The sequence below is a fragment of the Micropterus salmoides genome, unplaced genomic scaffold, assembly GCF_014851395.1.
Source record: "Micropterus salmoides isolate LMB-PRFRI ecotype aquatic unplaced genomic scaffold, ASM1485139v1 Ms_hic_scaffold_18, whole genome shotgun sequence".
Lineage (NCBI taxonomy): Eukaryota > Metazoa > Chordata > Actinopteri > Centrarchiformes > Centrarchidae > Micropterus > Micropterus salmoides.
In genome coordinates, this window is record NW_024040928.1 from 31,726,645 (window position 1) to 31,742,816 (window position 16,172).

At 42.3% G+C, this 16,172-nt stretch overlaps 2 protein-coding genes and 1 long non-coding RNA gene across 6 annotated transcripts in view; 1 reads left to right on the plus strand and 2 right to left on the minus strand.

Moving 5' to 3' along the window:
* Positions 1-16,172, plus strand: part of LOC119909376 (NLR family CARD domain-containing protein 3-like) — a 622,129-nt gene that overhangs the window by 333,819 nt on the left and 272,138 nt on the right. The gene's annotated exons all lie outside the window — the stretch shown is intronic.
* LOC119909386 (NACHT, LRR and PYD domains-containing protein 3-like) overlaps positions 1-16,172 on the minus strand; it is a 239,804-nt gene that overhangs the window by 211,835 nt on the left and 11,797 nt on the right. Inside the window, exon 4 of the mRNA XM_038727589.1 lies at positions 4,177-4,349. Coding sequence (XP_038583517.1) covers positions 4,177-4,349 — 173 coding nt within the window. The remainder of the gene's footprint in view (positions 1-4,176; positions 4,350-16,172) is intronic.
* Positions 6,222-11,134, minus strand: LOC119909470. The gene is made up of 2 exons (XR_005445457.1): positions 11,014-11,134; positions 6,222-6,263 (listed from the first exon to the last, which is right to left on the minus strand). It is a non-coding gene; the product is annotated as an uncharacterized LOC119909470 (long non-coding RNA).

Consider the following 16,172-nt stretch of genomic DNA (forward strand, 5'->3'; position numbering starts at 1 on the left):
AAAAATAACTTTAGCTAAAAAACATGAAAATGTCCCCAAAAAACGTGCGGCACCAATCAGTAGCTTCAACAACTTCTTGACACAGTTTCTTTTTGGCTAAGTTTTCAATTCTCTGTCTGTGAACGTGACAAAAGAGGAGGGAAGACTAAATCATGCCTATGTGTGCTACCTCAGCAGGGAGGATATTACATGAGAAAAGTTGATCTACAGGAGAAACAGATCTGACAGCAACACAATGACTGAGAGCTGCACTGACTTATATTCTGTCATATTTATATGTATTAAAATGTCACATGTACCCTGAATTCTGTGTTTCCTTTTACATAAATAAATATCTGTGTATACATGCTTGCTTGTTTCCTGAGTATGTGGCCGGTCATTTTAGCTTGATGTTGTTGACAAGAATTGTGGGGCAAATAAGAATTTGCAGCAGTGAGGTAATAATTTACTCTACTCTTTCCTACTCTTGAGGTGCTATTTCTTTGTACTTTTACTGAGCAATCCACTAGAATCTGAAGGCCGGCTGAGCGAGATCAAACAACTGGGTGTGTGTCCCACCCACTGAAACCAAGCTTTTGTCTTGTTAATCCGGAGGGCGATCTCAGCTGGGTGCAGTCAGTCTTAATGCCCAGTGTGTACAATTAGACTCACAGTACTTCAGTGAAACCTAACCCTGAAGCGTCAGCGTTAGAGTCTGCTCCTTGTGTGAAGACCTACTTGGGTAAAGACCAGTGAGTCTACCTGTGCAAATCCATTGAGCAAGGCCGCCTACAAGAGAAGCTTTTCCCTTTCCGAGGCACACCCACTCACCTAAAGCTGCCAGCTACAACTACACTCAGGCCATGTGCTACCACACTATTCCTATTGTCTCCAGTCCACTCAAGAGGCATCATGCCATCAGGCACAGAAACCAGGCACTCCTCAAGCCTTTAAAACAGGTACCACCCACATCTGTTTACTTGTCTGTTGGGTCATGGAACTGCCAGTCGGCAGTCAACAAAGCTGACTTCATCACTGCTTATGCTAACACATTATCTCTTGGGCTACTGGCGCTCACTGAGACCTGGATACCAACCAGAAAACTCTGCTACCCTCGCTGCGCTGTCCACCAATTAGTCTTTAACCCACACCCCCCAGCCATCTGGGAAGGGGGGTGGGACTGGGTTCTTAATTTCCAACAAATGAAAATTCACACAGCTGCTACCCCCGAATCAATATGCCTCCTTCAAATACCATGCTGTCTTTGTGTCCGATCCAGTAAAGGTCTCTGTGATTGTCATATTCCGTCCACCAGGACAAATGGGTAACTTTGTGGAGGAGCTAGACACACCGCTGTCTTCAATCCCAGAGCATGATTGTCCCCTACTTGTCCTTGGTGACATGAACATTCACTTAGACAATTCAAACTCCGGTAGTAGGTAACTGATACCATCCGTGGGCTCCGTACTGATCTCAAAGCGGCTGAAAGAAAATGGCGAAAAACCAAAGACCCCGCCGACCTTAAGGGCTACCAATTGCTCCTATCCTCCTTCTCAACAAGCATCAGTGCTGCCAAAACTATGTTCTATAATGACAGAATAAGCAGTGCCACTGACTCAAGGAAATTATTTTCCACTTTTAAAGCACTACTAAATCCTCCTCCACCTCCACCACCCACAAACTTGTCTGTTGATACCTTTGCTGCCTTCTTCACAGGCAAAGTGGAGGCTATAACTAGCCAATTCTCTGAAACACTCAAACTCAACCATTGTAGCAGTCCTACTACATCTTTTCCTCTGCCCTTCCAGGTCAGTGGTTGTTCACTCTCCTCATTTACTCCTCTCACAGAGAGCGAAGTATCAGACAGATACAGTATCAGACTCCATGCCCACTGGACCCGATTCCTACGAATCTCCTCCAAGCCATATCTCCTAATGTGGTCCCGACAATCACTCATGTGATAAATACTTCTCTAGCTTCAGGAACCTTTCTGACCACTTTCAAAAGGGCTCGGGTTACACCCTTGCTCAGAAATCCCTCAATTGACCCAACTCAAGTTCTCTCCTACATTTTTTATCCAAAACTATTGAACGAGCAGTTTTCAAACAGGTCTTAGCATTCCTCTCAGGGAATGACCCCTTAGATTCATATCAGTCTGGTTTTAAGAGTGCCCACTCTACTGAAACGACTCTTCTGTCTGTAACAGAAGCCCTAAGGTCAGCTAAAGCTGCAGCCCAATCCTCGGTTCTTATCCTGCTTGACCTATCTGCTGCCTTTGACACAGTCAAACACAGGATCCTGCTATCCGCTCTCTCAGCAATGGGCATCTTGAGTAAAGCACTCCTGTGGTTCTGTTCCTACCTCTCGGGGCATTCCTACAATGTTTTGTGGCAAGGACAATTATCCTCCTCCCCCTGCCTCTCCACAGGGGTGCCCCAAGGCTCAGTGCTTGGGCCCCTTCTCTTCTCAATTTACACCACCTCACTGGGGCCGATCATTCGCTCGCACGGCTTCTCTTACCACTGCTACGCAGACGACACGTAACTCTACCTATCCTTCCCGCCAGGCGATCCCACTGTCTCGGCACGGATCACGGACTGTCTATTGGACATATCTGCATGGATGAAGGCTTGCCACCTTCAACTAAACCTCTCTAAGACTGAACTCTTGGTCAGTCCAGCCAAGCAATCTATCCACCATAACATCAAACTACAAATTGACTCCGCAACCATCACTCCAAACAAGGTGGTGAGAAACTTCATGATTGATGACCAGCTGTCCTTTTCAGACCATTGTTGCTGCTGTCTCTCGGTCATGCCGCTTTGCTCTATACAACCTAAGGAAAATCAGGCCCTACCTCACTGAGTACGCCACCCAGCTTCTGGTACAGGCCATGGTTATCTCTCAATCGACTATTGCAATGCACTCCTAGCAGGTCTCCCAGCTTGTGCGGTGAAACCCTTACAAATGGTTCAGAACGCAGCAGTGTGTCTGGTTTTTGATCAGCCCAAAATGATGTCATGTCACTCCATTACTCAGTGACCTCCACTGGCTCCCCGTGGCCTCCAGAATCAAATTCAAGTAACTAATGCTTGCATACAGAGTGGCTAGTGGGTCTGCACCCATCTACCTAAACTCCATAATACAAACTTACGTTCCTTCTCGGCCGCTACGCTCCTCCAACAAACGCCGCCTTCTGACCCTTCTTCTGTCCCCTACAATGATCATGTATTGATTGCACTTTTTGTTAACTCTTACTTCCTTCCCTAGGTATTTACCCCATTGATGTGATATGTACTGTGAGCCCTTACTAGTATTTATTGCTGCTCTTACTAGTATGTATTGTCAGTTGTAGATCTGTAGTTGATGCTCTGTTGATGCTTGTATGTTGTTCCTCAACTGTAAGTAGCTTTGGATAAAAGGGTCTGCCAAATGTGTAAATGTAAATGTTTTAGGCTCATGTCTTGTGTAATTTGTTGTGCTCTGTCCCACCTGTTCTGGATTCTGTGCCCTGTTGTATTTACGTTTTGGATACTTGGACTCTCTGTAAGTGTGCTCGCTTTTTGTTTTGTGAATAAAACTTTTGAACTGAACCAGCTCTATGTTCTGTATTTGGATCCAACCTGCTAAACTACATACCAATCATGAAAGTAATGGCGTAGTAAATTGCGTTGACCAACTAAAACTATACACACAAACAGGCTACTTACTTACTCGGTTTCCCTGCAAGTTTGTGAGCCACAAGATGTTCTTGCTGGCTGGCCAAGCCATCCAACACTTTCATCCAGAGTAGAATGTCTGGACAACTACCAGCTAGTTCATTAAATTCACACCAAATACCCGAGTAGATGACCTTATCCCAGAATGAAATGTTGTAACACAATCAATAATCTGTATGCCCCACAGGTCATTAGTCATAGAAAGCCATTCACACTCATATTCACACAAAGAGGCAATTTAGAGTATCTAAATAACCTAACCTGAATATCATTGGACTGTGGGAGGAAATGGGAGCACTCTGAGGAAACCCACACAGGCGGGACAACATGCTCCACAGAGAACAGACCCAGAGAGCTGACAGGTTCAAACCAAGAACGTCTTTGCTGTCAGAAATCAGTGCTACAGTGCTACCCATGTTAAGATCAGTTTCAACACAGACATTTAGCCACCTGTGTAGCAAATAATCTGATCCTGAACTGAGAATTTCCAGTGTACAGTGTGGACTTCCCAGTCCAACAGAGAGCAGTTGTACTCCTGAATCCTGCAGCTTATTATTACTCAGGTCCAGCTCTCTCAGACTAGAGGACTGGGAGCTGAGAACTGAGGAAAGAGCTTCACAGCTTCTCTCTGAGAGGTTACAGCCACTCAACCTGAAAAAGAAACCGTAATTAATACAAACAAAATGTTATTTCAAAAGTAAAATATTGGACATTTTTTAATATTGCTTTATGTGTATATATATATATATATATCACACTTTGATTCCACCTACAGAGCGTTGTTGGAGGCTTTGACCACCGGCAGCAGCCTCAGAAGAGCCTCCTCTGAGTATTTCTTCAGGTCAAACACGTCCAGATCTTTTTCTGATGACAGTAAGATGAAGACCAGAGCTGACCACTGAGCAGGAGAGAGTTTATCTGTGGAGAGACTTCCTGAACTCAGGGACTGTTGGATCCTCTCCACTAGAAAACGATCATTCAGTTAATTCAGACAGTGGAACAGATTGATGTTTCTCTCTGGAGACAGATTCTTCCTGAACTTCTTCTTGATGTACTTAACTGTTTTGGAAATGGTCTTGGAGCTACTTCCTGTCTGTGTCAGCAGACCTCATAGGAGAGTCTGATTGGTCTGCAGTGAAAGACCCAGGAGGAAGCGGAGGAACAAGTCCAGGTGTCCATTTGGAATCTTCAAAGCCTTGTCCACAGCACTCTGGTAGAGATGTGTTGTTTTATATGTTTTTCTTAAGAGTTTTGAACTTTCTGTGGTCGGTTGGTCTTCTGCCAGCAGATTGACACCAGAGATGATGAAGGTCAGATGGACATGAAGAGCAGCCAGAAACTCCTGAACGCTCAGATGGACGAAGCAGAACACCTTGTCCTGGTACAGCCCTCTCTCCTCTTTAAAGATCTGAGTGAACACTCCTGAGTACACTGAGGCTGCTCTGATATCGATGCCACACTCTGTCAGGTCTGATTCATAGAAGATCAGGTTGCCTTTCTGCAGCTGCTCAAAAGCCAGTTTTCCCAGAGACTCAACCATCTTCCTGCTCTCTGGACTCCAGTGTGGATCTGTCTCAGCTCCTCCATCATACTTGGTGTTCTTTAGTTTGGACTGAACCACCAGGAAGTGGATGTACATCTCAGTCAGGGTCTTGGGCAGCTCTCCTCCCTCTCTGGTCTCCAACACCTCCTCCAGAACTGTAGCAGTGATCCAGCAGAAGACTGGGATGTGGCACATGATGTGGAGGCTTTGTGATATCTTGATGTGGGAGATGATTCTGCTGGCCTGCTCCTCATCTCTGAATCTCTAACCGAAGTACTCCTCCTTCTGTGGGTCAGTGAACCCTCTGACCTCTGTCACCATGTCAACACACTCAGGAGGGATCTGATTGGCTGCTGCAGATCGTGTGGTTATCCAGAGGTGAGCAGAGGGAAGCAGGTTCCCCCTGATGAGGTTTGTCAGCAGCACATCCACTGAGGTGGACTCAGTCAGGACCTCATTGTCGTGGAAGTCCAGAGGAAGTCGACACTCATCCAGACCGTCAAAGATGAACACAACCTGGAACTCTTCAAAGCTGCAGATTCCTGCTTCTTTGGTTTCAGTAAAGAAGTGATGAACAAGTTCCACCAAGCTGTACTTTTTCTCTTTCAGCACATTCAGCTCTCTGAAAGTGAATGGAAATGTGAACTGTATGTCCTGGTTGGCTTTGTCTTCAGCCCAGTCCAGAGTGAACTTCTGTGTTAAGACTGTTTTCCCAATGCCAGCCACTCCCTTTGTCATCACTGTTCTGATTGGTTCATCTCTTCCAGGTGAGGCTTTAAAGATGTCTTCTTGTCTGATGGTTGTTTCTGGTCTGTCTGGTTTCCTGGATGTTGTTTCAATCTGTCTGACCTCATGTTCATCATTGACCTCTGCAGTCCCTCCCTCTGTGATGTAGAGCTCTGTGTAGATCTGGTTCAGAAGGGTTGGGTTTCCTGCTTTGGCAGTCCCCTCAAACACACACTGACTGAACTTCTTTTTCAGGTTTGTCTTGTGAAAATGCTGGCACAATGGAACATATGTTTCTAAATGAACAAGAAACATTTTAAATCACTTTGTGGATACTCAGAAATCATATATTGATTTTAGGTCCTTGACTTCTGATTATTGCTGGTCATTGTTACTGTAATTGTCATTTTCATGTTCCGGTTATTTGTTTGTGAATACCTGCCTGCAAATCACATTTCCTTAAAGTTGAAGTGGAAATTTTCAAAACATTCTTTGGTTCCAGGCTTCCATCATAAAACAAAGTAACAGAGACACCAAGATTTTTTCTCTCCAATTTCTACCAACATTTTTTAAATTGTGATATGAATAGTATAATTCAGAATAGTTTCTACATATTACTAAGGTTTTGGTGTTGATATGAAATCTCTGATGTTTTTACAGCTATGTATTTCAGTGACTTTTATTTCATTGTGCTGGAAATGCCATGGAATCATCTAATAGCATAAAGATTATTGGTTTGGGGAAAGTTACTGTTAAATGTGTTTTTGGTACAACATACGGGGTTTGTTCAAGTTTATTAGGAACATCTGTTAATTGCTATTACTGTTTTCTTCACTATTGCTGGGCATCCTCTCTTAACTTGCTTAACTTTCATAACTCTTAACTTGTTTGATTTCTTCTTATATTGTCTCTCCTGTGTACACACTGAATGGTAAGTTAACCATTGTGTTTTGGTGACATTTGCTTTACTTTCCCATTGTTTAGGGTCCCACAGACCCATTTATCACTGTTGTATGTAAAAGAAAAAATTGTTTTCATTTAAATATGTTGTTCTCTTTTTTTCTGAGCTCAAACTCAATATGTATTAAAGTACTGAAGTGATAATTCTTTCCTTTGCCATAAACTGCCATTCCATGTTTGATGAACGTGATGCCTCAGTGTGTTGGGGCACATTGTTTTATTTGTAAAGTCTGTCTTTACTGTAGTGCATGGAGCTTTGACCAGAGAACAGCTCATGAACATCAGGGGAACCGCTCCAGTGGATTTATTTCCCTCTTTTCTTGTGTCATCCATGGAATCCTTTGACAGTCTCACCTTTGTATGGGCAGTAAAACGCCTGCAAAGTAAACACATTCCCAACCCGCATGACATTTTGTGATGCCCCTTGGCATCCTATACAGACCCATAAGGTTGTCTTTATTGTCTGTATGAGACACACCAGGCCACACTAACCCCAATATTAACCCGACTGCGGCACTATAATATGCTGGGAGCATTAATCCTGTTAATCAACCATTAGGAAGTATTTTCCTCACTAAGTTAAGGTTAAGGTTTACTTTAAATGATATCCTCAACATTTCTCAACACAAAAACTCAAAAATGTCATGTGACATGGACAGTCTGACCACCTGGGCCTGTTCCTGACTCAGGCTAACAAGCCCCTCAATGGCAGAACAAAACCACAAATCAAGACAGTGCAAATCTGGACAGGAGGATTCTTCAGCCCTGTAGGACTGTTTCGAGGACACGAAGTGGGAGTTGTTTGAACAGCTAGACACAGAGCTCTGCACCACTACAGTCCTGTCTTACATCAACTTCTGCACAGGCATTGTAACCCAGAAAAAACAAGGAGGAGTACAGGAGGGCTAGGGCCAACCTACACAGAGGCATTACATCCGCAAAGCAGGAGTACAAGCAACGCATTGAGGACAACTTCAATGAGAATAACTCCTGAGGCATGTGGCCAGGTGTAAGGACCATCACTGACTACAAGCAGAGCAGCTGCCAACCCACCGGGACTAACCCCTCCCTTCCTGATCAGCTATATACTTTCTTCGCCCCGGGAAGGGAAACAGACCCAGACGCAGACACCAGCTTTACAGAGAGTGACCAGCCACTCACTCTCCAGAACGACCAGGTAAAGAGAGCACTACTCAACATTACGTTACATAACATTTATTCATTTGGCTGATGCTTTTATCCAATGCGACTTACAATAGCTATACTTGTCAGAGGTCGCACGCCTCTGGAGCAACTAGGGGTACACGTTGGAGTATGGGTCACAGTGGGGGATTGAACCCAGGTCTCTCACAACAAAGGCATAGTCTTATCCATTGCGCCATCCCCACCTCATCAACATTAATTGTAATAAGGCAACTGGGCCAGATGTGCTGACCAGCTCACTGCAGTATTCACACACATCTTCAACCTGTCCCTACACCAAGCCACTGTCCCCACCTGTCTAAAAACTGCCATTTTAATACCCATTCTCAAATCCTCGGCCATTAAAAGCATGAATGATTACTGGACAGTTTTTCTCACCCTGGTGATTATGAAATGCTTCAAGAGACTTGTCTTTCCCTCCATCAAAGCATGCATCCCTCCTGACCGCGACAAACAACAGTTTGCATATAAGACCATCAGATCCACAGGTGACGCTACTTCCGTTGCATTGCACTCAGCTCTTACACACCTGGAAAATTCCAACAGCTACGTCAGGATGCTGTTTGTGGACTATAGTTCTGCATTCAACACCATCAACCCCATAAAACTGGTCACCAAACTGCCAACACTAGGCCTGGGAACCAGTCTTTGTCACTGGATCGCAGACTTTCTAACTAATAGGCCTCAGCACGTTAGGTTTGTCCAACTCTGCTTCTCCACCATCACTCTCAGCGCTGGGGTCCCGCAAGGCTGTGTTCTTAGTCCAGCCCTTTACTCTCTGCTCACACATGACTGCAACTCCTCCCATGATTCCAACACTTTCTTTAAATTTGCAGATGACACAATCATAGTGGGACTCATAACCAACAATAATGAAATTGCATACAGAGAGGAGGTTCAGACACTAACAACCTGGTGCAAGGACAACGACCTCCTCCTCTACATGAAAAAAACAAAACAAATCATAATAGATTTCAGGAAAAGTGAAAAAACACCCCATATTGTTTTGTGCATTAATGGAGAGGAGGTAGAGAGAGTCCATAGCTTTAAGTTCCTTGGAGCACACATTACTGAGAACCTAACTCGGAGCCTGAACACAACCCACATCCTCAACAGAGCCCAGCAGAGACTGTTCTTTCTGAGGAACCTGAGAGGCAATATGCTTCCCCAGAGACTGCTGATCAGCTTCTACCGCTGCACAGTATAAAGTGGAAAGGACTCCTCATACCTGGAAACCCCTTCTTCACCACCCTCTCATCAGGCAGACTGAGAACCCCAGCAACACGCACAAACAGGCTACGGAACAGTTTTTCCCTCAGAGCTGTGGACAGGCTGCAGAAAGCATAACAATACCCATCACTACCACGGCCACTTAGCCCTTCCTTGCACACACTTGTACACACACATCTGCACACAGATGAACACACAATTCACACATTCAACATACACATCTATACCCAACATAACAATAACTTCCAATATATTTTACTCTATTTATTGTTACTATAAGCTGCTAAAATGAGATTGCTCCGACATAATTTCACTGTATGAATGCATGCAGTGAAAAAAAAAAATTGTATTGTCAATTAAGGTCAATCAGTCAATGGTTCAAGATACAAATATGTGACCAATAACTGACTCTGTTGTATTGTATGTGTATGGGTTTGTATACCGTACTAGATGCAGCACTTTACTGCTCTAAATAGCACTTCAATATAATTAATTTTTACTTAATTTCATAGAATGGCACTTTACTGCATAAACAGTACTTTAAATTACATAATCCTGTCTACAAAACTGTGTTGTCTTTTAAATTGTGTTGTATTACATATCTAATTTAATGTTTAACTGTGTTACTTTGTACCTTGTGACGACCAGCTACGGGCTAATTCTGGCATATTTATATTGCTGAAAAGCTAATATGTTCATTAATATGCACTTTATATATGCATTTATAAGCATTTTAAAATAATAATGGTGTGATTTAGAATCCAGCCCTCAACCAGTTGGTGACTTTGGTTTCCACTGACAATTGTTATGTCAATTTGTTGTTGACAAACTATTTCGTTCATCGAGGTTTGATGTGTGATTTAAGTATTCCCTTGATTTTTTGAGCAGTGTATTTGATTATATCTAAAGTTTTGGTGTAGCATGCCTGATACTGAGTAATAAAATAAAGTAAATTGAATTAGAAATTTTGGAAGAGCAAGCCCAATTCTGCATTTTGCTGAAATACTTGATTCATCTTACATTTACAACAAATGTAGCACTCCCCAACGTCACTTATTAAACATAAACCTACAAATCTCTCCTCTCCGTTACAATCCCATGTTTTAAAAGTTTGTTGCTTTAGCCCACTTATTAGTGATAATAATTGATCCCTAAATGTTGCATAGTGGCACCCAATAATTCTTTGTCTAATCCCTAAAATAAGTATTGAGCCATCATTTTTGGCCCTTAGCTGCCAGTTACTTTAGTTAGACTCCACGCTGGCTTCACTGTGTTGGTTAAATTATTGTTTTGAACACTTTGAGTATTAACAGTTAATAACAAAACCTCAGTCTGGTTGATCCAAGCTGCCCAACCAGTTCAGACACTCCTGCATTTTTTACAGATCATTTTATCTCAGATTCTAATCAAACTGCTGTTGATTCTACATATGAACCAGTACAAGTGATACATGAAAATAATCCTCAAATCATTGGTCTTTTACTAAAATAGAAATAGAAAGAATATTTTTACCTGGGTCAAATAGATATTTAGAAACAGCCAATCAGCATCAAGAAGCATTTCTACTGTCCAGTTAAACAGTGATCCAGCACAATGTGATCAAAGTGATCCTGATTGTCAGACATTTACAGATTCCTCTGGTCGGATTCTCACCTGCTGAACTCACTTCAGGTCGACTTACAGACACTTTGCACCTTCATGTGTGGAGGAAACACTGGGAGAGAATAAGCTGCTCATTTCTTCCTCGTCAGTCCTGGTGTCTGTGTGCATCTGATCTGAGTCTAAAAAACATCAGAGTGACCTCAAAACCGGTCTAACCTGTGGCAGATTTCACCTTATCAGAAGTATTTTTTTCCCCTTTTTCCATTCCCTGAACTGAGTGTTCAGTTTCCTTCTCTGTCCACTAGATGCTGCTAACTAACCAGCTAATGAGCTAAAGATCAGCTCAGTAAAGAAATCTGTAACAGAAGATCAAGTCTCAATGATCCGACCCAACATGAGGTTTTTAGAGGGATTTATAAATGTACTATTTTAGATGATATGGAGACAAAACACTTATTTATTGATTTCATTCTTCTACAGTGAACCTACATTTCAAGATGACTAGAGATGAGAACTGTGGGGAAACTTCAGCTGGATGTAAAAGATAAAATAACATGTTCAGAGTTGGTTAATAAATAAGTAAAATTTTATTTAAATAGCACCTTTAAAAACTTAGGTTACAAAGTGCTTTACAGACGGATAGAAGGTTAAAAGAAACATTACAACAGTAGACAATGGGGGTGGTGACGGCACAATGGATAAGACACATACAACACACATCAGCTAAATGAATAAATATAATCTATAGTACATACTAGTAAGAGCTAATAGCACATATCGCATTTAGGGGGAAAAAGTGCATTCAATACAGGATAATTGTAAGGGGATTGAAGAAGAGCACAGGAAGTGCATGTTACAGGTTAGGAGTTAGAGGTGTTATAAAAGAAAGTGTTGGCTTGGGAACCGGAGGGTCACCAGTTCGAGTCCAGCGTGGACCACAGATAGGAGTGTGGACTGGTAGCTGGAGAGGTTCACTTTCTGGTTACTGCCGAAGGTAAGTGGCCCCTGAACCCCTAACTGCTCACTGTCACCGTCACTCTGACACCTCTCTGTGTGCTGTTGCTTGAACTTGAACTGTTGTTTGTACTATGTACTAATATGTTTTAGTGCTCTTACTAGTATGTATTTTCAGTTGTAGACCGCGTACTTTGATGCTTTGTTGACGCTTGTCTGTTGTTCCTCAAATGTAAGTCGCTTTGGATAAAAGCGTCTGCCAGATGAGTAAAGGTAAATGTAATACAATAAATGTGAAGACAAAGTGTGTGACAGTCAAACTCAGACTGAGAAAACAGTCAGAACAGACTCAGAAGTCCAGTTTCTATTGAGTAATAACTTTTGTAGTGTGTAATTCACTAAACAGCATTATATTATTTTTCATCAGATTTTTTACTTTTGTTTAATTTTGCTTTCCTCCTTTTTTAGAGCCGGTCCTGACATCCCTGTCGATCATCTGTGCTTGTACTACCTGATGATCCAGCATCTACTCTGGTGGTGCAGTGGTTAGCACTGTTGCCTCAGAGCAAGAAGGTCTAGGGTTCGAACCTTGATCGTCCCAAGAGGAGTTTGCATGTTCACCCTGTGTCTGCGTGGGTTCTCTCTGGGTGCTCTGGCAAAAAACTGACCGAGAGACACTGCCCAGCTAGGTTAGCAACACAGACAGACTATACTCCAAAAATATGGTGATGATTTACTTGTGAGAAATTTATTCATTTATGTCTTTCTTTCTGAATTTGTCAGGGTCAGTCCTCCATACATGTATACATAGACTCAGTTGCCATTTATATTTTGACTCAATGGTTCATGTGTTGACATTGTAATATCACACATTAACCAGCATATGTCAGCATTTAAACAATGGATCTTTTCTGGCACAACTGCTTTAAAATGTTTCAGTGCTTCAGAAAATGTAATTTCCATATCACTAATTTGGACTGTATGTTATCTGTTTTATTTCAGCTTGTTTCTAAGATAAGAAATAAAAACAAATATATCCAACCACACAGAATGAACGAGATAGCTTCTACTGGATTCACAATTTAAAAAGAACAAAAGTAAGCCTGCATTGTAGAGTATAGGTAGATGGACGCAGACCCAGTAGTCACTCTGTATGCAAAAATTAGTAACTTCAATTTGATTTGGGAGGACGTGGAGAGCCAGTGGAAGTTGCTGAGTAATGGAATGATATGAGTCCTTTTGGGTTAATCAATAATGAGACGTGCCGCTGCATTCTGAACTATTCTCACTGCACAAGCTAGAGGACCCGCTAGGAGGGTATTGTCAGGATTTGTGTGAACAGGTGCAGGACCCAAACCCAGGAGACAGAAGAAGAGCTGGTTCAGTTGAGTGATTTATTAAATGAGAAGTGAGCACACTTACAGGGAGTGGCTGAGTCCAAAACATATCTAACGAACAGAGTCCAAAAGAAACCAAAATCCTGAACAAAGGGCAAAAGGTCCATGCACAGCTACAGGCAGGGTCGTAGGCAGAACTAAACACTGACACACATGCACATTCACTGAGTGAACGCATACTTTCATACAAGACACTGAAAACATGGACAGATTAGACAAGGCACTCAAGGACACAGACAAACAAACAAACTATGAATTAATGAAACAGAATACAGAACGCATGTAAAATCTAAATGGAAAACAATGAACTAGAAAACAAATCAAAGAACTAAGACACAGGATCCAGGACTACACACTAAGACATGGACTAAGAACTACGATAAGGCAAGAAGGAATGAGACAGAACGGTTGATGACTGAACATGCAAATAAACAAGGCTAAACAGAAGAAACAAAAAACATGAAACAAAAACCCTAAAACATGACAAGCATTGCAATAGTGGAGAAATAACCATGTCCTGTACCAGAAGCTGGGTGGTGGACTGAGTAAGGTAGGGCCTGACTTTTCTTATGAGCAAAGTAGCACAACTGAGCGACAGCAGCAACATGATCTGCGAAGGACAGCTGGTCATCAATTATGAGACCCAAGTTTCTCACCACCCTGGTTGAAGTGTGCAATTAGAAAACATAGCTTTGTCTGCGTTTTGTTTTGTTTGTTGTTAATTAAATTACTCCTTGTGGGTCATTTCTTACTTCTATGATGTGTGACTACCACTTGATCATTCAGCAGCTTCTTCAGCTCAGTGCTGATTTCAGATCAGTATGTTCAGCTGCATTTCCTCTAATGTCCACTAGATGCTGCTCCATGAAAACTGTATTGTCTCGAAGCCAACATAGTTTTTACAATTATGATTGATTGACATCAACATCACAATCACTGATTCAAAACCAAAGGGAAGGTCCACCCACCACCATCCTTAAATCACTGTTGCACAGTGCAAACAGTGATTTCAGTAACTACCTTAGGTCAACGTTGCAAGTGTTTCTGTATACAGGAGGAGACTTTCCCTCCTACACAGAACACAGAGACACAGAGGAACCAGAGAACCCAAATCCAAATCCAGGATAAAGAGGTTCGGTGAATGTGGTGTTGAAGGTGTGGAGGTGGATCAGTGTGTCAGAGGAGACTCTGTAGAAGGACAGAGAGCCAGCAGGACAGTCCACATACACTGCTACTCTGTCAGAGTAGGAGGAGGACGAGGAGGAGGAGGAGGACTGATTCTCTCTTATTGTGCCAGACAGAGTAACCAACATCAGAGCAGCTCAGACTCCAGGACTGATCATTCCATCCAAACCTGCAGTTATCTCTGTCTCCGCTCCTGCTGATTCCTCTGTAAGACACTGCAATAAAGACCGGTCCTCTCCACTCAACCTCCCAGTAACAGCGACCAGTCAGACTATTTTCACACAGCAGTTGTTCTAAATGGACAAATCTGTCTGGATGTGAAGTGTATAGCTGATACTCCGTCACCCGTGTCACCTTCCTGTTTCTGACAGACAGTTTGAGCTTTGGGTGTGCTGTTTTTGGGTCCAGTTCAAGTTCACAGTCATCTAATGTAGAAACCAAGACACAATACAGCAGCAGGTTATCATCAGACACACCTACTGGGTTCACTCTATATTATTTCCTTAAGTGTACCAATCATACCTTTAGTCCACCATCTCAGTAGAGTTTGAATGAAAAAATGCCAGGACTATAAACTGATTGTGTGCTGTACTGTTGTCATTAATCAAACTTAGTGTTGTAGTACTTAAGACCGGTCTTAAGACCACATATTGATGGTCTGGGTCTTGTCTTGGTCTCGACCGCATTTGTACTCGGTCTTGTCTCGGTCTCGGACATTGAGGACTTGGGATTTTATTTCAAGACCAGTCAAGACCAAAACTGTGGGAATATCAATAAATTGCTTTTGCATTGTCTGATTTGTTAACATCCAAACTTTGATTGGAAGTAAAACATATAGCTTCAAATGCAACCAATAACCCTAATTAACAACTGTCACCCCTCTCTGCAGTGCTTACGTTGACTTCAGCTCTTAGTGTTTGTATGTGGGTGTTTTAATGGGAATGTGGATCAATTTGTGAAGTACCTATGATCTTGTTCCACATTTTATTGCATGCCATGCTGATCTTGGTCTTGACTCGGTCTCGCCCTCCCTTGGTCTGGGGCTTGACTGCTCTCAGCCCCTTAAAGTCTTGGTCTTGTCTTGGTCTCGGTTTGGGCGGTCTTGACTACAACACTAGTCAAACTGAATCCATACTTACACTTTGTCAGACCAGGTTTTAACCACTGATCTCCACCATGGTCCACCCTGGAGGAAAAGTCAGACCAACATATTCTGTTATATCTCTTATGGTTATGGAAACATGAGCATTCTATACATTTACATAACATTCAGGGCATTTAGCAGATGCTTTTGTCCAAAGCAACTAACAATGAGTATATTTGTCTAAAGAAATGGAAAAAGCAATAGATCGCTGTCGGTAGAGTAAGGACGTCAATAGAACAACTTTCAAGCTCTCATAATTGCTAGGTTAGCCATTGCTGGTAAACAGCAAAGATAGCTAGGCTAAGATGCTACACAATGCTAAGTACAATTAATACAATTTTTAAGAGCCAGGATGTACAAACATACAAGTTTTTAAGAGTTTTTATTTCAATAATTACGTGAATGTGAGTGATTTTCCACCCACCATGAGTACTGACTGGTGTTCAACTTATGACAGTGATTTCTGTGTCACAATGTAAAAACCAAAGGCAAGGCAAGTTTATTTGTATAGCACATTTCAACAATAAGGT